The sequence below is a fragment of the Idiotropiscis lumnitzeri genome, chromosome 18 (genome assembly GCF_059441095.1).
Source record: "Idiotropiscis lumnitzeri isolate Australia: NSW breed Sydney's pygmy pipehorse chromosome 18, RoL_Ilum_1.0, whole genome shotgun sequence".
NCBI classification, from domain to species: Eukaryota; Metazoa; Chordata; class Actinopteri; order Syngnathiformes; family Syngnathidae; genus Idiotropiscis; species Idiotropiscis lumnitzeri.
The window spans coordinates 14,336,701-14,362,865 of record NC_142408.1 but is presented as its reverse complement, the minus strand read 5'-3'; the positions used below and the strand labels follow the sequence as shown (position 1 = coordinate 14,362,865).

Here is a 26,165-nt window from a genome sequence, read left to right as displayed (position 1 = left end):
GATCAAAATAAAGTTGTATTGTATTTTATTGTATTGTATTGTATTGTATAAAAGCCGCTTAAAACTAACAACCGTAAAATCGATTGAACTTTTTGGCAAAAGATTTCTTCTGGAGTTAAAACCACTACCGTCCGTGCAACAAGTCATCTTATTGTGAGTGATCGTTCTCACAAGATTTCAGGCAAGCCAGCATCAGAGTTTAACTCTGCACAGTCTTTTTTTTTGGAATGTTACGGTAGTATCTGTCTTGTCTTTAAATTTTAATATCAACCATGCATTTTACAGTTTGGAATGGTTAAAAAGTGAAACGTGCACAGTGTGAATCATTTGAATTATCATTTCATTTGACATTATAGACTTCAGTATATAGTTTCTTCGTTATATGTTACTATCACAAGTTAACTTATTCCTGTTTGAAAGTTAATTGCCACATTAGTTAAAAGGGAATTGAAGTATTTTTTTTTCTTTACAACAATATGTCATTTTGCCTTGTACTTTGCATTTTTTGTCTTAGGCACTAAGATTTCATTTTCAGTTGCCATCATGAGTCAGTACAAAGCAAAATGGCCGCCCTATGACATAAGAAAAAAACATTTGTATTTTTTTTTTCATTTTATCTTAATTCATGTTCTACAAAAGCAATATTAATCATGTTTAGGCTGGTGAGGGTTTCTATATTAGATTTTTTTACTTGACTTCCTCTTAAAGTCCTCATGAATCCAATAGTTTCACCCTGCAACAATTTACTGCAATTTTACTACCCAAGGAAGTAATCATTTCAGAAGCCGATTTGTGTCCCACAACCAATTTGCAGTTTCCACAGAAGAACATTTGGACAACTAAATGTGAAGTACTCAATACTGTACCTCTGCGTATTTTGGGCATAGCATGGACACTTCCTGTCACACAGCAGGCCATAGTTTCCTTTGGAACACAGTCGGACATCACACATCTGGCCTGTGAAGCCTGGCTCACACAAGCAGTTTCCATAGTTATGGTAGCATTTGCTGTTGTTTTTACAGCGACATCTCTTTGTACAGCCAGCACCATAAGTACCAACAGGACATTCATCCTGACACCTGTCCACAGAAATGCACAAAGTCACACATTACAAAAGATGGATGTAATCATTCATAACATTAGCAAAACGACCTATGCTAGATGTTGTATGATGCTACTGTTGGAACTCAAAAAGATTGGAAATAAATGCTTTCCAGAAATGATTTTATTTTAATTTTTAAAACATTTTACATATGGTTGGTTATGTTCCATCCATCCATTATCTGCCGCTTATCCGAGGTCGGGTTGCGCAGGCAGCAGCTTCAGATAGGAAATCCAGACTTCCCTCTCCCCAGCCACATCCTCTAGCTCTTCGGGAGGGATCCCCAGGCGTTCCCAGGCCAGCCGGGAGACATAGTCTCTACAGCGTGTCCTGGATCGTCCTCGGGGCCTCCTGCCGGTGGGACATGCCTGGAACACCTCACCAGGGAGGCGCCCAGGAAGTATCCTAATCAGATGCCCGAGCCATCTCATCTGGCTCCTCTCAACGCAAAGAAGCAGCGGCTCGACTCTGAGTCCCTCTCGGATGACCGAGCTTCTCACTCTATCTCTAAGGAAACTCATTTCGGCCGATTGTATCAGAGATTTTGTTCTTTCGGTCACCACCCACAGCTCGTGACAAAAGGTGAGAGTAGGAACGTAGATTGACCAGTAAATTGAGAACTTTGCCTTCGCCCGGCTCAGCTCCCTTTTCACCACGACAGACCGATACAATGTCCGCATCACAGCATACGCTCCACCGATCCCCCATGTCAATCTCACGCTCCATCCTCCCCTCCCTCGTGAACAAGACCCCGAGATACTTTAACTCCTCCACTTGGGTCAGGATCTCTTCCCCGACCTGTAGAGGGCCCTCCACCCTTTTCTGACTGAGAACCCTAGTCTCAGATTTGGAGGTGCTGATCTTCATCCCAACCGTTTCACCCTCAACTGGCCTTGATGAGTATTCCCAACAATGACAGTGAATTTAAAAAAATAGATACATTTATTATTATTATTTAATAATTTATTAAAAATAAAGAACATTTAACAAATCTATAAGCACACATTAATATCTTGACCATATAAACACAATTTCTCCTGCTCCAGAAACCCCAATAGAAACCAATTTTATGACCTAAGAAAATGTGCAATTAAAGGGAAAAATTGTTAGTGCAGCAGCAGCTGAGGCATGACATACAACTGCATGTTGAGATACTTTGAGTGTGAGTGTTCATGCTGTTTCATACATTTGACGAAACTGCATACAAAGATTAAATGTAAAAGAAAAATATATACATTAGGGCTACCACAAATGATTATGTTGTTAATTGCCTAATCACCAACAGTCAATCAACAACACAACACCCACTCCTCTCACCTCCACCCCATTAAGTTTAAAACCTGATAGTTTTACACTGCAATTCCTAATGCCTACACCAACTCCACCCAAAAATATCTTTATAAAGGCCATAATGATTATGTTCTATTAAAATGTAATTATAAAGCGGCATAAATGGCCACATTTTGTAGCCACTCAAGTTAATAAATACATTAAAGTTCCATGTGGCCCACTGAACATTGTGTTTCGTGGAGCGCAATAAATGATGACTCCCAGTAGTTCGGTATTGTAATGATGTAAAAAGTCCAACTTCAAAGTCGTGTCATCACTACTCCATATTGCAATGTAAGTGTGCATCCAAACTTGGGATTAGTGAAAGCCACAGACGTAAAATTACAAAGTAAATATTGAATATAACAATAATATATTTTCAAACAACTAATAGATATTTTTTAATTCATATTTTCAAATTTGAAATATCACACACAGCCCACCAAACACTGTTGCAACATTGAATCATTAAGTCAGGCCCTGCCCACATGGGCGTCGTCCATCCCTCATCAGTGTCGTCTTGAGAACGTAGGCACCGCAAAAGCAGACACGCAACCAAATTAAGAAAAAAAAAAATCAACTAAAAACAACAAACACACACAGACACTGCGTGGTAATCTGTGAAATTAAAAACAAAGACTACATTTACATAGCAGTCAATAACCTTTTAAAACCCAAAAATTGGCAGTATTTAAAGACCTTGTGTGAAGTAATTTCAGAAAATGGCAAATGAAACATTTTTTTGTGCACAATTAAAGGAATTACTAGGGCTTTCATTTTTTTGCGTCTTTGCGTCAGATAAAACCGAGATGGTGATCATTGGACCAGCGCGTCATCGATACCTTTTCAAAGACACCACTCTGAGTATCGATAAATGTAATATTGCCCAAAAGGATTCAACCAAAAATCTCGGTGTTATTTTTTACATTAAAAATATTACTAGAACTGCGTTTTTTCATCTAAGAAACATTGCTAAAATTCGCCCAATTCTATCAATTTGTGACGCAGAAATCTTAATCCATGCGTTTGTTATGTCTCGCCTCGACTATTGTAACGTTTTGCTCTCGGGTCTCCCCATGTCTAGTATTAAAGGTCTGCAGTTAGTTCAAAATGCAGCAGCTAGACTCTTGACTAGGATGAGAAAGTTTGATCATATTACCCCGATATTAGCCAATTTGCATTGGCTTCCGGTCCACTTGAGATGTGATTTTAAAGTTCTGCTACTTACTTTTAAAATATCGCACGTCTTAGCACCTTCCTATCTCGTTGACCTCGTGGTACCATATGTTCCGTCCCGAAACCTTCGCTCACAAAATGCTGGTCTTTTAGTGATCCCGCAAGCCAAAAAGAAGTCCGCAGGTTCTAGAGCGTTTTCTATTCGGGCACCAATGCTTTGGAATGCACTACCCTCAGATATTAGAGGCGCCACTTCAGTAGAAATGTTCAAAACACTATTAAAGACGCATTTATACTCTTGTGCATTTAGTTGGACTATTTGTTGGCCTGTTTACTGCCGCTTTTTTCTCTTTTCTTCTCTTTTCTGCCCCATTTTCCCCCGGCTGGGTGACCCACTAGGAAGTTTAAGGCATTGACCAACTGGGCATGCACCTGTTCCAGTGATTTCGTATTCCTGCAGCACGACATTTGATCAATTTATTTGTATACTTTAGCATCTAATTTAATTATTTGTTGTCCTGTTTACTGCCGCTTCTTCTCTTTTCTGCCCCCTCTTCCCCTGCTTGGGAATTAGGTGATGGTGGCCTGCTATGAAGATTACGGCACTGACCAACCGGGGAGTGACCTGCTCTGCCGAAGTCGTCTTCATGCAGCGCCTCTTTTGATTTCCTTATATTTCAGCACTTCATTGAACTACTTGTTGGCCTGTTTACTATTTCTGTTCTTTTTTTTCTGTTCCCAATTCCCGGCTTGGGAATCAGGTTATGGTGATTCACTTGGAAGTGGCTGTTCTGAATTTACACCAACTGACCGGTACAAGATCGAAGGCTCATCCTCGGATATGCTGCCATGGAGATTACGGCCCTAGATGAGGACCCACTCCACTGAAGTCATCTTCCTGCAGCACTTCATTTAATTGACTCTCACATTATCTCATCTAACATTGTATAGCATCATTGTATGTGTCAAATGTTACCCACTTGGCCTCCAAAGCAACCTGGTCATCCTGGAAGGGGGATTCCCCCATCTGTGGTCCCTTCTCAAGGTTTCTCACTTTTCCCCCAATGGGGTTTTGAGTTTTTCCTTGCCCCCCTGGGGGTAAAGATCAGTGGATGTTGATTGTGGTTATGTAAAGCCCTTTGAGACTGTCTGTGATTAAGGGCTATACAAATAAAATTGACTTGACTTGACTAGGGCTGGGCAATTTAACGCGGTAATTGTGCATTAACTCAACAGTTTATTTAATAATCAACCATCATATCGCGCATTGATGCCGTTCGTACTATTTCTTTTATTATGAAAGTCTGTTGCTTCCGGCTACAGCACTCACATGAACAGGCGAAAAAAATCCTGATCCCCTGATCGCCGGAGAGCGCACAATGAATGAAGGCGAAACGTGTGGAAAGCTATGCGTATTTCGGCATTTTTAAATCAACAAAGTTTTCCAATTAAATCGTTTTCAATGACGTGACCATTGTGAATTTCAAGTCATCAAAAAAGATATTGAAAGGAAGGTTGATTTGAATTTTTATGAATAAAGTTAGGCAAAAATATAAAAATAAATAAATGAATAAAGCTTGCACTTTTCGGTACTGTTTTTCATTCAGCGAATTATTCGCTCCAATTTAAAACGTTGGTTATACACATCTGCACTTGATGTATAAAATTGTTTTTCAAAGAAATAGTTATTGATAACATTGTAGTGAATGTTAAGTGCAGTGAATTTTGGGAGATATCCTCTTTTCCAGACAAACGGAGATCATGCATTTTCTGGCAGGCAATAATTAAATTCATAGATGAACCAAACAGGTGAACCCTAACCATTAAGTGACTTCCTGTGTATTCCTGAAATATTTTTTAGGAACTGTAGAAAAGATGAGCAAGATCCCTTTTTCTTATGTAAAGTTATTACGGGATACAAAAGTGTTATCCAAATAAATTTTAGGGCGCTTTTCATTTATATGGTAATGCATTTAAAATAAAAGAGTGCTTCAGAATTTTGGGGATTTTGTCCACCACAATGTGATTAATCGTGATTAATCACAAAGACCTCATCTGATTGATCGCAATTAAATCAATTTAATTGATACCCAGCCTTTTTAGTTGGTATAGCTAAATCGTTTTCCCAAAGCAAGATTCTGCCAAGCAACAAACCCGGGAGTGTGACGTCATTCCAAGACAACTAGTAAATGGTAAGTGGGCTGTCACTTGTATAGCAATTTTCTACCTTCGGTACTCAGAGCGCTTATCACTATTACCTCATCTACCTACTGAGGGTTTACGATCAGGAGCAACTGGGGGTTTAGTATCTTGCTCAAGGATACTTCGACGTGGTCACAAAGGCAGAGGATCCAACTCACAACCTCTCGGTTGGAAAACGACCACTTGACCATACAGGCATATACATAAACATATACAGAAATTTTTACTTAAGGTAATGAAGTATTTTTATTTTGATACTTTAAGGCCTCTGGAATTTAGAAACCAAATCCAGGAAGTCCTTGAATTACGACATACTTGACGTATGACATTTCAACTTTTCTAATTCATATCAAGTATGAAACTAGTATTTTGATATTTATTTAGAGATTTAGAGAGTGTTATAAAGGGTTAATTCCGACTTACATTCAGGCGACATCACCAGTGTAGGAACGGAACTCGTTCGTAAATTGAGGACTTCCTGTAGTCCATGAACTTAATTTACAGGAAATTTAAGTAAAATCTTTTTGTGGGGATAGAATAACGAGAAATGACCCATATGCAATAAACACATGCACACACACATTTGAGCTCTTTAAGTACGCTGAGGCGTATTGGCAGCTTCCTCAAATATGACCCACCGCCAGCAAAGCACTGCTAACAACTAGTCCAATGAACTCCTATTCCCTACTTGTTTTGTATTTCTGAGGGGCTTTCACTAGGCGGTTAATGGTTTCCAGAAGGTTAGGGTGCGGCATGTGCTGGCGATTTCCAAGCAGCGTTATACCATGACGTTTGGCTGCACTCAAACCCTTATTTACTCTTAATGGGCACATGGACGGGCTATTCCTGTCTCATCACTGGCTTGCCTAAGTATATGGTGCATGCCCTCTGATATTGCTAATTATATGGATTTAAAGTCACGGTGGGTTCTAAGCTAAGATTTGTCCAATAAAACACAAACTAGGATTGTTGGTTTTGTTTTCATTCTGTGATTGTCCAGACAATGTGGATGGATAGAAGGGGATTATTTTTGTTCAATGTTGCTCCATTTTTCACAAGCTACACAGTTTGCTCACTTAACTATACTCTAGTGCATGGGCAAACTACGGCCGGGGGGCCACATGCGGCCCGTTAAACGTTTTAATCCGGCCTGCCGAACTTGAAAAAAAATTAAATGAATAAACCTTGTTAATGTTTTATTTTCTTAATACTGTGGTTTTTCAAAGACATATGTATTGTTGTAATGCTTTTGTTCACTTTCATTAAAAATTTAAATTTTTTCTCCGACTAGGTGAGGTTCCTAAAACACTCCATCCATCTGCTACTGGTCCTGCCCCTCGGTCAAATTTTAGAACCCATTGTGGCCCGCCAATAAAAAAGTTTGCCCACCCCAGCTCGAGTCTAAATAACTAGACAGATAACTATGACTATCACCCAGAAGACAAATCTCAAAGGTATGATAAATCAAACATGAACAGTCAATTTCATGTCCAATATTTTACAGTTTGTGTTTGAAGGTGGATTGAACAGAATGACATTGTTTCAATTGTTATTACAAATCATAGCCCAAAGCATTTAACCACCTTTCCCCCCCCCCCCGAGTGGAGTTAAAGGTGTCTCTTACCGTTCTCCCATATATCCGGGGCTGCAGAGACACTGTCCAGTGGATGAACTACATAAGGCACTGTTGTGACATTGGCATTCTTGGGAACAGTTTGGGCCAAATCTCCCTTCTGGACATGGCTGTCCACATACTGTACCCTATAAAATACAACAAGAAATTCAGAAAGTAAATACAGATTTATATACTATTTTGTATGACATTATTAGAGTCCTCTCTCTCTCTCTCTCTCTCTCTCTCTCTCTAATATTATTATTATTATTACATAGTAATATAATCAAATACTAATATTGAAATAAATCATTTCCAAGAGTGAGATGACAAAAACAATATCATGTGCATGTGTTAAATGTAGACATGCAGACGGGATGTGGCTTGCCAACATTAGAATGCAAATTGGAAGCAGGAGAAAACAGAATGCCTGTCTCTTTCCAAACGACAGAAATAGACATACCAACCTCAATGACGCACTGGCCAGAACTCACTCAGGAAGTTTCCCGTTTTCAGTTTCTTAGATTCTTACTTTCTTCCTACTATCTTACTCACTTTCACTTTCTCTTGCTGCTTTTTGTTTGTTGTCACTATAACAATCACTAAAAGTGCATATTATATCAGTGGTCCCCAACCACCAGGCTGTGGACCCACTTTGGACTGGGCCGAAGCGGGCTGCACAGAAGAAAGGAAAAAAAAACGTGCAATACTTCCAGTTTATTTTATTTTGAAACGTGACCAGCATCTTTCGGTTACATCCATCTATGATGGACTCTTGACGCATGTCAAGAGGCTAATTGTCTCGTCGCATTATGCTAATATTAAAACCACAAGCTAGCAAAAAACAGCCCACGTACAAAGCCGGCTCTGCATAATATGCTGCGAGCGGCTTTTTCTAAAGCATTATGGTGAGTTATATATGTTCCAACACTTGACACATTTCAGGAGGACGCTGCTACTATTGTTACATAAAAATGCATCTTTAAGTTTCTTGTAATATGTAGAAAAAAACTGTTTTTTGAATTGCTCATGTATGCACCTGATAGTGGGTCAGTAGCGTCTGCCTGTTTTTTTCAGGAGAAAGACCAAGTTAGTTATGTGTACATACCATCCATCCTGCCGGACAAGAGCACTCTCCGGTCACATGGTGACAAATACCGCCGTTCTGGCAGGGACACCTCTCTTCACATTGCCGTCCATGTTTACCTGGAGGACACGCATCCTCACAACTGAGGACAAACAACAATGTGCATGTGAAAAAATGCAACGTTAAGACACTTTCTCCTCAGAGGATTAAAATACAAGGTACAATCATAAAAGAAAATAAACAAATCTGTAATTAAATGATCAAATGGGAACCGAAGTACCCAGCAAAAAAGAGATGCCCCGGTCAAGAATTAAACCGTGATTCTTTGGCTGTGACACAGACACACTAACCACATGCGACACCATGCTGCCATTCCATAGAAAACCTTCCCAAATTGATTTGTTCTGTTTGGCATTATTAAACCAACAAGGTATTGTGTGAAGATGCCGTTATAGGAGTCATCTTGCCACACTAACTTAAACTGAAATTTTATAGCCTCTCTTTGGTGATAATGGTTTGTTTTAAAGGCTTGACAATGGCCAAAAGCCTGAAGACTTTCTTAAAATATTACATTGCTGACTCCAAAAGGCCTTCAGATAAGGGGATGATAATCAATTGACAGTACATTTTTCAATAATGCTGCAGGGCCTTCAGTTAGTAAATCGCAGCTGCAGATCCTGGCTTTGAAAACCGCAGCTGTCTTGCCGTAATGACATTATCAATGGTAACGCTGCATCAAGATGCATGAAGTCATGGAAATCTGTGACAGCCACACAATTGCCCAATCTCAAACAAGCCTGTTGTGAACATTTTCTACATTAGTCAAATAAACGTTGGGGAACACCAAGAGCTGACTTTTGTAATTTTGCTCCATCTGTGAAAAACATGTTGGTGCTGAAGCTTATAGGGTGGCACATGCAGTGGGGACATACATGCTGTAGTGGTGGTAAGATACTATTGATTGGAATTAAATACATTGTCTAGTATAATACTGGGGCTCTGCGGGCAGCAGTTAGCCCGTTCTAATTAATTTTAATTCCATTTATTACATTTGGCCTCTGAAGCACATAAGGAGATAGGTGACTTGAGCAAGGCTATTGTGTCGCTGTGGCCATTTCTCCTGACTCAGCATCTTCCTATCTATCTGCACCCGTGCACTTAAATCAGAATGAGTTAAAACCATGGAGTTACATATTGCCACATGGGCTAGGCAGAACCGCTCTCCTGCGTGGGGAGCGGCTAGGCAGTAGAAAGAATAGGAACTATATTGGTCAGATTAGACCTTCCTCTGCACCAGGCATTCCTCTGGTAGATACTGTTAGTATATAATATTGCAAGCAATAAAAACAAAAGGACAGGGTGAAGCTTCCCCCAGGAATTTTTACTCCCCTCTCCATTCAGTAGCATATTGGCCAATTAATAGACAAAATGAATGTAAGGGGCATATTCTACTAAGTAGTCATGATTGGGATTAAAGGGAGGAAAATAAATTTTGGAACTCTGACTTACAAAGCTCCAGTGTATCCTGGTGAGCACTTGCATTCTCCAGTCACGTGGTGACAAGTAGCCCCATTTTGGCACTGGCATTTCTGCTGACATCCATTACCATAGGTGCCCACATCACATACTTCCTCACAACGCCATCCTCTGTATCCAGGAGTGCAGATACAGGCTCCAGTGATGGGGTTACACAAAGCTTTGTTCTGGCACTGACATCTGTTACTGCAGTGGGGACCCCAGTGGCCACTGTCGCAAGCTGAAGAAAATAGAAAAAAAAGAAGAAAAAAGGTGTATACATGAATCACAGTCCTAGGTGACATTTTATCTGCCCTTTGAAAAAAAAAAAGTATATATATATATATATATATACACACACACCCCGCGACCCTTGTGAGGAGGAGCGGTACAGATAATGGATGGATGTATAACTGCCTTGCTCTCAATCAATGTTACCAATAGTTGCAAAGACGTTTTCCAGACAAGACCCAAACAGTTTAAATGATTGCAAACAGTTTTTCTTGTCGCCATGAAGTTTTGAACATGCTCAAAATGGCTTTGCGACATTAAAAAATGTTTGAGAAGATTCAAATTGTTGGCAAAGGTTTTTGCAACCATTTGCAACCATGAATGAACGCTGACAAAAAAAAGTAGCATGCGCAAAACTTACCCGCTCATTGAAATACACTTGCGAATATCCAGGGCTCAGACATTATCGTGGACTCATTTAAGTATCTGCATGTTCACCGCCACACAAATTGTTTTAGTTCTAAAGTTGTCTCAACTTGCTGAGGAGATTGAGGTCCTTACACGCACATGTTTTCCCACAATATTTTCTGTACAATGAAACACAAGGTACAAAATATCTTCGCGTGACACAAGTTTGCAGTTTTATGCTAATGCTCTGGAATCTTTTTGTAAATAATGTTTTCTTTTTATTTGATAAATTTCTTGTACAATTAATTGTCTTTTTCTGCTATAATCAGTGAATTTCTCACGGAAGGATTAATTGTTTAAACGTCAAACAAACTGAGCTGATGACCAAAATTTACCATGATTTAGCAAGCACATTAGTAAAAAGACACCTTTCATAGTTTATGCACGTTCCATTGGACACACCCAAAATGTACATTTGTAGCACCACGACAAGTTTCCACTTACACCATTTTAATTGTGAGATTGTGCAATGTTATGCCAAACCCAAAGATACATGCAATCAAATCTGACATGGTCGCAGGAAGGCACCACTCGACAAATAAAAGACTGTTTGTTGCCGAATGAGGTAGTTAATGGAGGCAGTTCACAGTTTAGGAGAGATATATGAAAACTTAGCCCCTGGTGTTGAAACTGATCAGGGTACAGATTTCATTGAACATAATAGCTAGAACAAAATCATTTGGATCAGCATATTATGTTGACAGAGTAAATCTAGGCTTTTATTCTTAGCATAGTTTTCTATGACCCACAAGCCTTTATTTTCATTTGTGCGGGGACTTAATTGTGGATTTTATCATTAAAGGCAAGGCAAGTTAAAGCAATCTATGGTGAAATCTTTCAATTTAAAAATCCCTTTACTTCTGGCCTTTGGACTTAAACCTTAATCAGACCACAGTACTTGAACTTCCAGTGTTTATCTTCAGTGATGCTTTATGTAATAAGTGCAAATGTGTTTTATCTCATGTTGATGTAAATGCAGAGTTGCGAAATGTTAGTTATCATCCGTATTTTGTTATGTTGAATGTTAACGTTTTACGTCCATCACTGTTTGTAAAAAAAAAATAATAATAATAATAAAATGAAAAAATCATGAGTCAAATTGTTCAAACAGATTGAAAACAAGCAAAAATAGTTGATGGATAAATGCGATATGTGTTTGTCAAACGCTAATTGCGTTATTGTGAACGGCATTGTCATACAGTTAATTTACGTGTGAAGAGTTTTCCCTCCACTTCATGAAATGCTTGAATTCGGTCCGAGTGGCGACTCGGGAGGAGTGCTTTCCCAGCTGCAGTTAGCAAGGAAGCCCGGCCCGAGTCCCTAAAAATCAATCGATGCCAAATTAAAGCACATTACCGCACGTATGAAGTGTTGATGGTCAATGTGTCGTGGGATTTACATGAGTTCGCACAGCTCCTGTAAAAAAGATGTTGTTGAATTTGCACAATTTGATTTTGACCCCAACAATCCAGTCATGCCCCCAAAAGTACTTTAGTTCTGTTTTGAAGAAAGGTGAGTGATGTAATTTACTATTTACCCCCAAATATTTTGAATATTATTGTTATCATCAACTAAAATGTCTAAATCTGAAATTAAATTCCTTAAAATCCTTCTTGAGGATTATTATCTGGAGGTGACCCGATACAATAGTTGTATCGAATTGCGGTCCGATATCAGCCCAAAAAAAAAAAAAAAAACTATTTCAGATTTTATTGGACTACAGTGAACCCTCGCTACTTCGCGCTTCACGTTTCGCGGCTTCAGTGCTTCGCGGGTCTAAAAAATATTCGGGGGCATTGTAGTTTCGCCGAGCGGCACGAGGGGGCGCTGGAGCGGTTAGACGGCCGGCGTGCGGCGAAGAGGAGAGTGGACGAAGAAGAGAGTAGACGAAGAAGAGCACGTTCCCCCGGACACGATTGGTGGCGACGTTTCGCGCGGTTCGGACCGTACCAGAGCTGCGGCCGGCGTGCGTGGCAGTTAAGCCGTAGAGGAGCACCTTCCCCGGGCAGCTGTGTGGGCGTTCCTCCAGCGATCGTCTCGCGCCATGCCGTCAGCTGCTGCGAGACGCGCTGATTACATTGACTATATTGTGATTATAATAAATATCTTTGTATCGCCACCTTTTTTCCCGTCTGCGTTTGGAGAGTCCTGCTCAATCCTCCAGCTCTGCTCATAACATTCACAGGGCACACCGGACGGCGTACCAGCAGGTAAAAGTCGAAGTAATTAAATAAATACAAAAATAAGTAATTGAATAAATACAAAAATAATGGCTGGGAAATAAAAAAATAAAAATTTTTTTTTTTTTTGTTATAACATGAATTTCACTCTCTCTCTCTCTACCCATATATATATATATATATTTGTTTTTTAAGCATTTTTGAAGGTGCGCAGCTACTTCGCGGATTTTCAGTTTTCGCGGGTGATCTCGGTCCCCATTAACCGCGATAACCGAGGGTTCACTGTACATCCAAATTCTCTGATATTAGCACTCATAGACAAACAGTTTATTCGAGAATCCGTCTCCTGGTCATGTATCCAGCAATGAGAGCGAGAGGGTATAGCCTACGCAATCAAAACAAACTCTCCTATAAAGGGAAGAGGGTGTGGGAGTCAACATATTTATTAAAAAATACTGAAGTGAAAGGTAAAAATAAAAAAAATGAATAAAAATCATGCATGCTTGCACTGCTGTTATTCACTTGAATGAAATTCGTAGCGCAGGCTGGCCTCTGTTGACTGACCCTTGTTTGAGGTGTGTAACAGACATGAAGAAGCTCCTCTCGCGCCAGAGAAAAAAAATATCATGTTTGTATTACTTTTGAATGTTCAAAAATATTCATGTGTAGTATTCAAGTATTGGTGTGTATTCCAGGCAACCTTATTGAAAAAACAACAAAAACAACATTTAAAAACGCAAACTGCCTGAGTAAGAAACCATGATTTCAGTGACCGCATCCAAAAAAATTGAGCTAAACATCACACTTGCCAACTTAATCCAGTGGCACCAATACAAGGAGCACAATGAACATGAAGGTTTAGACTCACCAACAGACAGGATTCTAAACACACAGAGACTAAGAAGAGATGACACACACCTGGACAAGACATGAGTGGATGGAAAGAACTGATTGGAGGAGGCATGACGAGCAGGGCAGATGCCAGAAGGATAAAGACAGGGTGTAACAAATGCGGAGTGAACAGGTATGGGAACAACAGGAATACTGTATATTTATGCAAATGAGCTGATTCTGCAGTTGCTATTGTTTAAAGCTTCCAGGGGCACTCAACTGGGACACCTGAGAGCATTTCATATTCAGAGTTTTATTTGCCATATGCAACAAGCGCAACAGGATACTTGGTCTCTGTAGCTCCTCAATATATATCCGAATAAAAATAAGAGACAGCAAATATATTATATACAGAAGTACACAACAAATAAGAGCATTAGTAATTAGAGCTCGGATTCCCACCAAAAATAACCGTTAGCTATTTGGTTTCCATTTAACCAGCAAATTCCAAATCAAGTCAAATGGGTTACTAATTGTACTTTTGCTGAAAAACACATCATAGACCAAAAAATCTGAAAAACCCAATTTGATCATAATGGTAAATGTTAACCGGATATAGCGCATTATCCCCACCTTATGGTGTGAAAAGTACTTAACCAAGTGTCATATTCACTTTTTTGAAAACATCGGAGTGTACACCACTGCGTTAATGTTTTCCTTTTTCGTTGAAAATAACTTATTTTAACCCCCGGGATCCGTACAATGGCAAACAGCAGAACCCAGGTGGGTTTTTTTTGTATTTGGTAAAGTTTTTAATCCGTCTATGCCAACTAGCTAGAGCTAAGCTAACTTGGGAAGGTTCGTCTTTTTGGTCCGGTGTCCAAGTTTGCAAACTGTTTTTGAGCTGGGACGACGTTAGAGGCCAACATTGAAGTCACAACAAAGGTTTTGATGCACTGCCTAGATGAGTTTTATTCACTGACTTATTAACAGTTAAAGTTAATGCTCTTTAGCTGGATAATCGTTGTCATACCAGCACAAACACTCTCTCAACCGCGTGTCACTTTCAAAGAGCGAGCACGATCCACATATTGTATGTACATACGTCACTCGTGTTGCCGTTCCAACATTCTTGTTACACACTCGTGTTTGATTTTGGAGCATTGACTTTATATGGAAACATTTTGCACTTGCTGTACAGTAGGTGGCAGTATGCTACAATGAGCTGTAATCTGCCTATGAAACAAGACGAAGGAAGAGTTGAAGAAGAAGATGTGGAGGAAGAAGACGAGCGTTTATAAATAGAGGTTGTGCTACTTTTGGATTGGATTTTATTTACCATTAGCCACAATGTAGAGCTGCATTTTGGATATGGTAAGCCATATTAAACTTTAAAATATAACCTTGTGGCATTTTAGGAGTTCAACAGCTGCAGGCTGCCACCAGTTCAATAAAAAAATAAGTGTATGTGAAATGGAAGGACCGATGGAACGACGGACTTCTGCCGAACTAATGGATGAATTCCTGAGGGGCAGACCAACCGACGATTACAGTTTGGTTTGGTTTAAAAAAATAACGGACTGACAAATGATGGATGGGTACCCAGGACGCTGACGGAGGACAAATGATGGGCCGGCAAAATTTAGGAAAATGCCCACCGCTGGTATAAAACGGTTCAGTTGCTGTGAGTCTCGTATGCCACTATCCCAGAGACCAAAGGTCAGGGAGGAGAACAGATGATGTGGTTGCTGTCTTTGACACTCTATCACATTAATGTTCTCAGTTGTTAGCAGAGTGAACCCTGCCATACGTTCTGCCGTTCTCATGGGCGCCCATTTTTGGGACGGAGGATGTTGGATAAGAACTTCATAAAAAGGACGGACTAAGCAAGTAGGTTTTTGTCTGTACCTTTAATCGACCCGAACCCGGTTAAGTACCGTGTGTATAGAATCAAAATTGTTGTAGTTGGAGCAGAATGAAATCTTGAAATATTGTTGCTTGTACTGCCCCTTTAACTGAGAGTGAGAGAGAAATTGTGCAAAAACACGGAAGCAATATGCGTGACTGAGTGAAGAAGCAATTGCGGGCCAAACAAAAACATCTTAAATTTTGTTTAATTCAAGCAAAATGATCATTGCATGCAATTAACACAGCCATCTCTCATCTCTGAGCCCATCTGTGAATTTGCCACCTGCGTTGATTGAGGGATAAAAAGCATGTTCATAATATAGATAATACTTCTTAACGTTGGGACCCATGGATATTCGTATGAAGCGGGTAATGTATGTACAAATCCGTTTTTATGGCTAAATTATGACGGTAGGTAAGATGTGAATCGGAAATTAGCCAGCTAATGAGCTTTATATAATGTTTATGTATGAATTCTGAAACATCTGTTCGCTTCTCTCCCACAGCGTCATCAACATTCAATTTTTTATTTTATTATTTTTTTTAAAGCTGGGGCAGACAGACGAAATGCATGGACGAAACCATGGACGGATGGGGCGGATGGAAGTGTGCTCAAGTCGAGGACTGACGACGGTCCGGCAAAATAGAGTAAAGTGCCCATCTATGTAAATAACCATGGATTATTTTAGGAGATTCTCTTTTCCACTGAATATACTCAGTTTGAAAGTGAATACTCTATGCCCAGAATGCTAATTAAACTATGCTTAACCAGTTCAACATTCAGAAGCAGTTCAAGTGATTAACAGGCTCCTTTTCTTCTGCCTGCATTAGCCTGCTTCAGACTGACCTGATAAAAAAAAAAAAAAAAAAAAAACATACTTGCCTTGCCTCGGGCAGTCTAGTCCTGTGTGGTGAGGATTCAGCGACAGACAAAGGGGATTAGAGATACTAAAATGCACACATAAAAACCCTTGTCCATTCAAGTCCACCAACTCTGGAACCCTTATGAAACCTGACCTGGATTAAAGAAAGGCCAAACTCTGGGAGCTTGAGGCTCCCTATCAACTTGCTTGACAACGACTTATTCTTATTCATCTCTCTACTCGGAATGGCTTCAGAGAAAAAAATAACGCTGATGATGTTTAAAGGGCCGAATGACATAGTGACTACATGGTTGTCAAAAATATCATCGGGAAGATTTTGCGTACTGTTGATGTCAAGTTTAAGAAAAGTTTAGCTGTGGTTTGTTTTCTTCAGCAATATACAGTCCACAAAAGAGGAGGAAGGGGGTGGGCAAAGTGGAGAATGGGAGTGCAAGTGTTTTTTTCCCTCATCTATTTAGTGATTACGCAGCCTACCAAGCATGGCACACTCACAGGAAACAGTTTTTTCATGGATGCAGAGGATTCACAGGGAGTGGAACAAAAACCTTTAGCGTTCTACCGCTTTTCTGAACTGTGTCGGAATGTGTGTCTGCCTCTCCAGGAGTTCTACTGACAACAAATTAAAAAGGTTTCACTAGTACACAGTTTTTCTGTGGTGATCCCGTGATCAGAGCACAAATAACATAAGAATGAGCCAGACTGATAAACACGACTCAGTGTCCTTCATATGATTCAATTGACAATTGAAAATCAAATCATGAAAAAGTGACAGATTGTTTTGTTATATGTTTTTAAATCTAACATAAAGCGTGTTGTCGTTTTTACATTTTAATGTGGATAATGTCTTCTTACACGTGTATGACAAATTAAAGTAACACAAGTTAATTTATCAGGTTGGGAAATTTAAACACACAGAAAGAATGACACAAATTATAGTATATTTGAATACAAGACAATACATTCATTTTAGAAATATGGTGTGATAATGATAGCATCGAATGTAAAATCTCATTGATAATAGAGCAAATATCAAATATTAAAAAAGCTCTATTTCAATTTTCTTCTTCTACTCTTTATATTTTAAAGGTTTTGTTTTGTGATGACATTTTATTTGTACCTTTGCTGAAGAAATTGGTGGTAGGCTTGCGACATGCGTTCTCCCTGCGGCACTGAAATTCTTCGAACTTAGGTCGTTGCATTCTATTAGATATTAGATCCACTAGATAGCACAGCACCACACTGCCCATAGAGGTCAAGCCGTGCACAGCAGAAACAGCAAATATTTAGTTTTATTTTATTGTTTATTTTTACATTGCTATTATTTTGTTATATTATTTTGTTATTTATTTGATATTTTATTTTAAACATCATTTTGAAATCAATGAATAATCATGTTTGTTAATTGGGATTTCATATCAATCTAAATAATCGTGATCAATTGGCTGGCAACCTATGGCCTGAAGACAGCTGGGATAGGCTCCAGCATGCCCGTGATCCCTCATGAGGATAGGTGGTTTGGATAATGGATGAATGGATAATTGTGATTATAATTCTTTCCATCGTCAACCAGCCCTATTAATGTATAGGTTATCTTAGAACTAAACAATGTTACTTAATTATGGTTTTGATGATGACAGTTTGACAGCGGAACAGATTATTTCCAATTCCATTATTTCTTACTTGGAAAAGCTTCTTTCCAAATCAAACAAATCTAAAGTCAACCAGTGTCACATGAACAGATTCAATTCAATTTCTGTCATTGCACTACCTAAAAGACTCTATAATCAGGTGGAATGCAAACCGCTGTAAAATTATCTCAGATGATGCCATACAACTGGCGTTTATACACAATGTGTACAAAATAAATAGTAGTATAATGTCTATGAATACGTATTTACACATACCGTGCTATTTATATCCTTTTGATATCTTTTTCTAATTTTTGGGGGGGTGTAAAGGCATAGAAATACTGATTTTATTAAAGAACCATGATTATAAATCTCAGTTCAGATAATGGATTAAAAAAAAAGACTTTCTTCAGGATTTATAGTATGTATGCTAAAGATAAGGCCTCCAAACAATGGATTAAAAAAAAGAGACTTTCTTCACGATTTACAGTATGTATGCTAAAGCTAAGGACTCCAAACCGAACTTCAAAGTATCTTGTGCCGTTGTCATGTGTCCTCAGTCACAAGCTCCACTGCCCCAAGACATTTCCCACCACACAATTTTCTGCTATTATTTGTGCTCCCTTTCGAACTCAGCTACCCCCATTTCCTGTTATTGCTCCCTAAATTGATCCTCAGACATATTGTTAAGGGCTGCTGACCTGAAAAACGTAGTCAATACCTCACATCCTGTGGTCTATCTTGAGAAAATTAAAGGCCTGATTGAAAGAATACACGTAACTGACAACAAAATCTACTTGAAACCTCACGGACTGCACATCACTTCCAATCCAAACTTTCAAGAAGCATTTCTGTCCTGGCAAAAGCAAAACATGCACTCAACCAGAAGTCACTTCACATTCTGCACCGTTACCAAATTTAAATTACTGTTCAGAGGTCTGCGGAAACGCTTACAAGCCTGCCCTACAACCGCTGTTTATACTGAAAAAAAAAAAAGCCAGAGAAGCATGCTTGATGTATTTCTTCACCGCACAAACGAGTTGTTTTTCAATCTAAAGCCTCCAAATGTTCAGATCTTTCAGAATTTAAAAATATAAAATTAATATATAAAGCCAAACATAATCTTTTCCTCCTGTCATGAACAGAAGGTTTTTTTAAAGAGAGCAACAGCATAATGTTAGAGAGAAAACGTTAAAGACAAAATACCCAAGTACAACAGTGAATACTTTTTGTGTTTCCATCAACAGAGTGAAAATATGTTCTAAATAAAATAATGTCATATTATTGCTAACTACAATTACAGTGCTTCACTCTTACGGTAAAATAAGGCTTTAATGTGTAACAAGTGAAGGAACTATATTATAATAATTGGTCAATAGTGAAAGTTAATTTTAAAAGAATATTATGGAAAACCACAAATTGGTTTAGTTAAACATCATAATTATGAATAAAAGATTTCATACGATATGTTGATTTCAGAAACTCAAGTTTATTTGTTATGTTGTTTTTCTTTCTGTATGGACAGTCCACAAAAGCAGAGGAATGGTGGTTGGCTAAATGGTCCAGTCCACCAAGCATATTGTACTCATGGGAAAGAGTTTTCTCACTGACGCAGAGTTCACAGTAAGAGGAAAAACAAATCTGTAGTGTTTTACTACTTTCTCAATCTGAGTGGTGATCTCTTCTGGAGTTCAAAAATGTCCCACTAGTTATCTAAAGAAATACAATTTACTAATCAGTTATGAGTTACATCCCACAGATAGCTTACCTTTGTACACTAATACAAATGATTTTTAAATATGTTTTGCTGATTTAAACTGTTTTTCATTTAACATATTTTAGATTTGTAGACAAAATGTTTTTCAATTATAACATCCTCTTACATGACCCAGGTTGCTCTTATTCTTGACAACTCAAGATGGCTGTGTAAAAAAAAAGTAATGATGATAATCCTTTCCAGCTTCATCATTCCTGTATTCCAGAATATCTTTTAATTATTTAGTCGTCATGTTGAATAACTCAAGCCTAAATGGTTTTGCATATTGCAATTCTAACTGCAACACCAACACATTGTGTTAGTCACGGTGCAGCGTCACTAATCTCGATTTACATGAATGCACATCTGTCAGCAAACTGTTAGTGGAAAAAGGCCAGCTGTTCGATACTAAAACTGAAATAACCATCTGTTCTGTTCAGTTGTATTTCTATTTCTCTCTTTTTTTTTTTTTTTTTTTTACAAAATCTGACACTTGAATGACACAAACATAGTATTAAGAGCAAACATTTATGAAGCAACCTGAAGCCATGTTTTTTGTCTTTTGTAGCATATATACAGAAAGTTGTGACAGAAATAAATCATACATTGTCATACAAGTTAATGTTGCTGAATTTCTGTCTGTTGTCGGAGTATTTTACTCCTGTCACTTTACTGAAGGACACGCCAGTGAACTCAATCACAGAAAAAGTTGTTTGTTTTTTTTTTACTAAAATTGAGAAGCCAAGTCAACTGCTAAACTTTCTGCTGCTCCCTGAACAAATATGCATTGATGTTAGTGACATAGTGTCATTATGGTCTCATTGACTATGTTTACATGCAATACAATACAACATAACTTTTAATTTATTTAGCGCATTTCTCAACAGCTGGAGCTGTAACAAAGTGCTTTCCATATGGTGAAATTATAACACAAATTAAAAGACATAAACAATAGATACCAGAAGAACAGCAACAGTGTCATGTTGAGTCGAAAGCTAAGGAATAAAAATGCGTCCTCAAATGGGTTTTAAAAATGGACAGAGAGGGGGCTTGCCTAACATTTAATGGGAGCTTACATAGGGAAGGACCGGCAACAGAAAAGGCACGATTCCCCCTGAGGCTGCGCTTAGTCCTCGGCACCTCCAGCAGCATTTGGTCCACAGACCTGAGGCAGCGGGCAGGTGTGTACTGGTGGAGGAGCTCGGAGAGGTATGCTGGGGCGAGGCCATTTAAAGATTTGAAGACGAACAGACGTATCTTAAAGCGAACTCTAAAGTGCACTGGGAGCCAGTGAAGAAAGGTCATTAACCCTTTCAAAACCAGATTATTAACAATATACATATAGGCCATGTTTACACCCGTAAAAACCCAACTATGCTCATATTCAAATTTTTAAAAACCAGACTCCCGGGTTAGTCTGGTTCTAACCCAAATATTTGGTCATATAAATGCGTATGACAATATCTCTATTGAACAGAACATTCCCTTGTGTTCGATAATTGCTCTATCCATAAGGAATCTTCGTCTTTTGAGAATAGGAACTACTTGTACCACTTTATTAGTGTAGTGAAAAACACAAATATGTCTTTTATTTAAGGTACAACTTAAGAGCAAACAACGTCTAGTAGTGTCCTGACATTGTCCGTGCATCGCGATTTAGATGGGGATATTCCAATTTATCACAATTACTATGTACCAACTCTGTCTGCTCACGCATCGCTGTTCTGCTGTTCTTTTGGTATCTATTGTATATGTGTTTGTGTTTTCATTTGTGTTCTAATTTCCCACTCATTTATATTTCACCTTAGGGAAAGTGTTTTGTTACAGCTCCAGCTGTTGCTAAATGTGCTATATAAATAAAGTTGTATTGTATTGTATTGTATTATTCCGAATATTTCAGAAACCAGAATTTTGACCTTAAACCTTGAACATAGTCAGTGAAACCGCCTCCTGACCTCAATGATCTTATTTTACCGCCGCTTCTGGAACATTCTTACTTGCCTGTTTTATTACATACTAGTGACACAAGCCTAGCACGGGCATTACAAATTTCTACATTATTTTTAGAATATTCCTAAGGCCATAAATAATTTTATATTGGCCCATTTTTACACATTAACATCGTGTCTGTGACAGTAGTCAGACAGGCTGGGCCTAATGGAGCCAAGAGAAGCCCCAAGGACTAGAGGCAACAATGCTTTCTTTTATTACAGACTGAAACTGAAGACAGAAGGGGAACACCCTGTGGGCTCCGCATATATGTTCAACAGCATATAGGGCACATAGACTCATATGGAGACACGCAAATAACTTGCTCCAAAGCAGAAGTTTGAAGCAAACCAAGCATCTACAAACAGATATTTAATGTCTAATGCAACTGGCATAAAGTGCTGATTAAATTACAGCATTATATAAATATAGTGGAACCTCAGATTAAGGGAAGAATTGGGGAAAGGGGTTATTTGTTAGACAGTTTTCACTCTATTTTTCGTCACTTTTTCTTGTGGCCTAAAAAAAAAACACACACACACACACACAATACAGTTCAAGACTATCGTTTTGTACTTTTTTCACAGTTTAAAAATGCCCAATACAGTAAAAACATATATTGGAAATAAGTATTTAATAAAAGCTTGGAACAGTTTATTTCAAAATGTATTCAAACTTTTTTGTTGGTACTTGGGAAGAGGATATTGGTGTGCATCGTGTCGCGTTTAGTAGCCACGATGTTGGCACTTCCCTGTTTCACCTTAATTACAATGAAACGTCACAGATAGGGACTTTACAAAACAAAAATAATGTGTACTGTACCAGAAATAACACGATCGAAAGACTATGTATGAGACTCGTAGCGCCTGAGTGAAAAACAGCCATAGGTAGATGCTTACAGTGTTCATGGTTTCCATTACCTTTTGATGGAACAGTAGCTGTGCTTACATGGCCACCATGTACAGGCCATTTTTTTTTAAAATTCACTCTTACGCCCAAAGAAAAGTACGCTCCGCTCCCAGTAATAACGCAGCCTATGTTCTTAACCAATCGGCAGCTCATGCTTGAAATGGTTCCTTCTGTGCTACTTGACGCACAGGCTCACTGTGTCTCAGTCAGCACACCTAGTGCCTGCACTGGCACTCCATTTTCGGTGGACTTTGAAGTTTTGAACAGCAAATTTGAGCAACGGTAAATTTCTGAAAGAGAACCAGTGCGCGCTGTGAGCGTATTTCCAAAGGCACCCTAAATATTAGGGATGTGCAAATAAATCAATTCACTCAATTATTGGGAATGTTTATGCTAAGATTCAATAAATCAGTGCCAAACTTCAGAATAGAGTTTCACGATTTTCAAAAAAACAAAGTTGAAGCTACCACCTTCCTCCAACAGATGGCAGCTTGGAGCCAATTTGTTGTGGTGAGCCATCTGGCTTAAGCATTCAGCAGAGCCACACTACTTCACCTGAATGAGCGAGTGCCTGAGCCTGCAGCTAGAGCAAAACAGGAAGGAAAAAGCTAAAATATAGCTGACCTGCAGCCTACAACACAACTTCTGATATGACTGACTGTTGCAGCTCTTGTGCACAGTTTTCTTACTCGCAAGTGATGAATGAGTGTTCTGTATTTTCTGCCATCTTCTTGACCACTGATGGCATTGACCAGGAACATGTTGTAATGTTATGCCAATAGCATTTGGCTGAAAGTAAATGTCAGAGTAACTGACTTTCATCTGGCTGCATTGATTGGAGTACATGATTCAACGTATGTATTGTTTATGGTTTATATTGTTTAGAATTGTTTTAAGATGTTATAATTAGTGCTGTCAAGTGATACATTTTTTTAGCTAATTGATATAAAAAATCCATGATTAATTGCGATTAATTCCATTTTTCAAATACTATTTTTGGTGAATCTTTTAACAGATGTTTACTTGAATAATATCTTGGAATTTGTGCAAAATCACCAATTATGAAGTGTATTTAATTCAAAGACTGTTCTTGAATACAATCTAAACGGAGACATCTTAATAGGCATTTTTCCACACTCCAGCAGTGTTGGTTTGCAACGCCCAGTGGTAACTTGAGCAGGTTGTTTAGTTTTGATGTGCTAAAGATGTACAGCTAATATAGTACAATATTTGCAAAGCATACAAATTATTTTTGAAGTAAATCAAACTGAGTGAACGGAGTTAAAATATTTAACTGAGTTATTTTTTTTTAGATTAATCTCCAGAATTAAAGCTTTAATTTTGACAGCCCTAGTTATAATATATTGTTTTTGCTTGAGAAGAAATAGCAATAACCGTGATATTGAATCGCAAATCGCAGTATAAATCAATAATCACGATATAAATCTAATCGTCACACAGGTATTGTGAATCTAATTGAATTGGGATGTAAGTGAATTGTGCTAAATATGCACTGGAACACATTCATCACCTTCATTGTTCAGAACCAGCGACTTATCACAGTTAACTGACACAGCTTCCTTCAATGTTCAACTAGTATGTGGAAAATACATATTATCTTTTACTCAAATGGTGTGTCAAAGTTCTGTGAGCAATCGTTAAACAGCCAGTGAGAAGATCCAATCTGTTTTTCCTCTTATAGAACCTCATAGGACAGAAGGCTCTCACAAACAAAGACTTGTCACCTCACAGACAGCAACAGCTGGAGGACTTACTGCTGGAGCAATTGGAACCCCCCCATCCAGGCTCACACTGGCAGGTGTTGGGGGCCATACAACGGCCGTGAACACAGCTTTCTGCACAATGAGCTGGAGAGGGAGAGAAGAGGATGTAAGGCAGTTGAATCAGATAATATGTACTTGGCTTGTTGAAGGGACCCTCCTACTGTTCCACTGGTTTGGGTACACATCTGTTTGACATGACCTGAGGACTGATACCCCATGTTACGCCGCTGCCAATTTTCTCCCATGATATAAGGAAAATGACCAATTTGAATTACTTAAATGCTTGAGAGGCATGGCGGAAAATTATTGTAAAATTGTGGTATCCTTCAGTAAAATCTCAAAGTGTGTAAAATACATGCTCTATGTCTTGAAGCAATATATTGTCTAAGAGGTAATGGCTTAGCCACTTCAAAAAGCCTTCTATCTTACAATACAATACAATACAACTTTATTTATATAGCACATTTCACAACAGATTGAACCTCATTGCCTTCTTTACTGTTTTGGCAATGCGTTTTCTGTAGGATTGTTATCTTGCTGCATGGTAAAGCGTCTCCCAATCAATTTGGTAGGAGGTTCCTTTAAAAAAAAAAAAAAATTCCGATCAGTGAAGATTGATTAACTCCACTGAATTTCATATACGAGCGTGTATGTCTGTGGTCACGAGCAGATTTTTTTTCTGTAACTTTTAGTGAAACAAAAATGAATAAATTGGCCCTATTTTACAAGTACAACCAACAGCAGAGTCTAAGTATACATTTAATCATTTCTATGTTTAGAAAGATACAGAATGTTTTGAATCAGGCTTGAATAATGCCAATTATGGAAAATGTTGTGTTTCATGAATTCATTGTGTCATCTTTGGTGGTGGTGATTTTACTGCACATTTTTCATCAATGAAAACAAACCAAACATTTTATACAGCTATACATTTGGGCAGATACTCACGAACACAAATTTCGCTTTTTTCAAAGAAGCCTGGACAGCACTGGGATTTCCTACGGTACATAGTCTTCTCTCCTCTGCGATACGCAGTCCGGTAACTCACCCTTCACACAGACAAGAAGTGAGGTCGCCCAATTAGATCGAGTTCAGTAAATTGTCTTTCTTCACAGAATACAAGTATGGTATTATATTAGATCACACTATGAAAATCTAGTCAACACCTGCATACTATTTTAATATATTTTTTTGAGTTGTGGGGGGATTTTAAAAGGAATGTTTAGCATTGTTTTTTTAGATATTTGTTGAGGGATTGTATAGATATAAATAAACAAAGATTCCCGATGCATTTCATTTGCTGTCAATTGTAAGCGGACTTTCGCTATTCGCCACGAATAGCGGGGGTCAACTGTAAATTATATTATAAGGTTGGATTTAGCAGTTGAATTTTCATAATTATACATTAATGAAAAGACAGTAATAAGGAAATATTAACTGATTTGTTCTAAATAATGAATGCTTAAACACATTGACTGAATGTTAATTGCATTACATTATTGTTCACTTCTTTATTGTAGCTGCTTGCTGTTGACACATGTAGATGACAAATGTGCATTTTGTTTCCTTGAAAT

The 26,165-nt window shown here is 38.4% G+C and overlaps 1 protein-coding gene across 3 annotated transcripts in view; it reads right to left on the bottom strand.

The window, feature by feature from the left end:
• Positions 1-26,165, bottom strand: part of megf10 (multiple EGF-like-domains 10) — an 89,996-nt gene that overhangs the window by 30,796 nt on the left and 33,035 nt on the right. For 2 of the 3 annotated variants that reach the window (XM_088280951.1, XM_088280950.1), the window contains 6 exons: positions 25,540-25,640; positions 24,583-24,675; positions 10,018-10,264; positions 8,530-8,650; positions 7,434-7,570; positions 867-1,079 (listed from right to left, as the gene is read on the bottom strand). In XM_088280951.1, coding sequence (XP_088137077.1) covers positions 867-1,079; positions 7,434-7,570; positions 8,530-8,650; positions 10,018-10,264; positions 24,583-24,675; positions 25,540-25,640 — 912 coding nt within the window. The remainder of the gene's footprint in view (positions 1-866; positions 1,080-7,433; positions 7,571-8,529; positions 8,651-10,017; positions 10,265-24,582; positions 24,676-25,539; positions 25,641-26,165) is intronic. The other variant, XM_088280952.1, reaches the window with a different exon arrangement.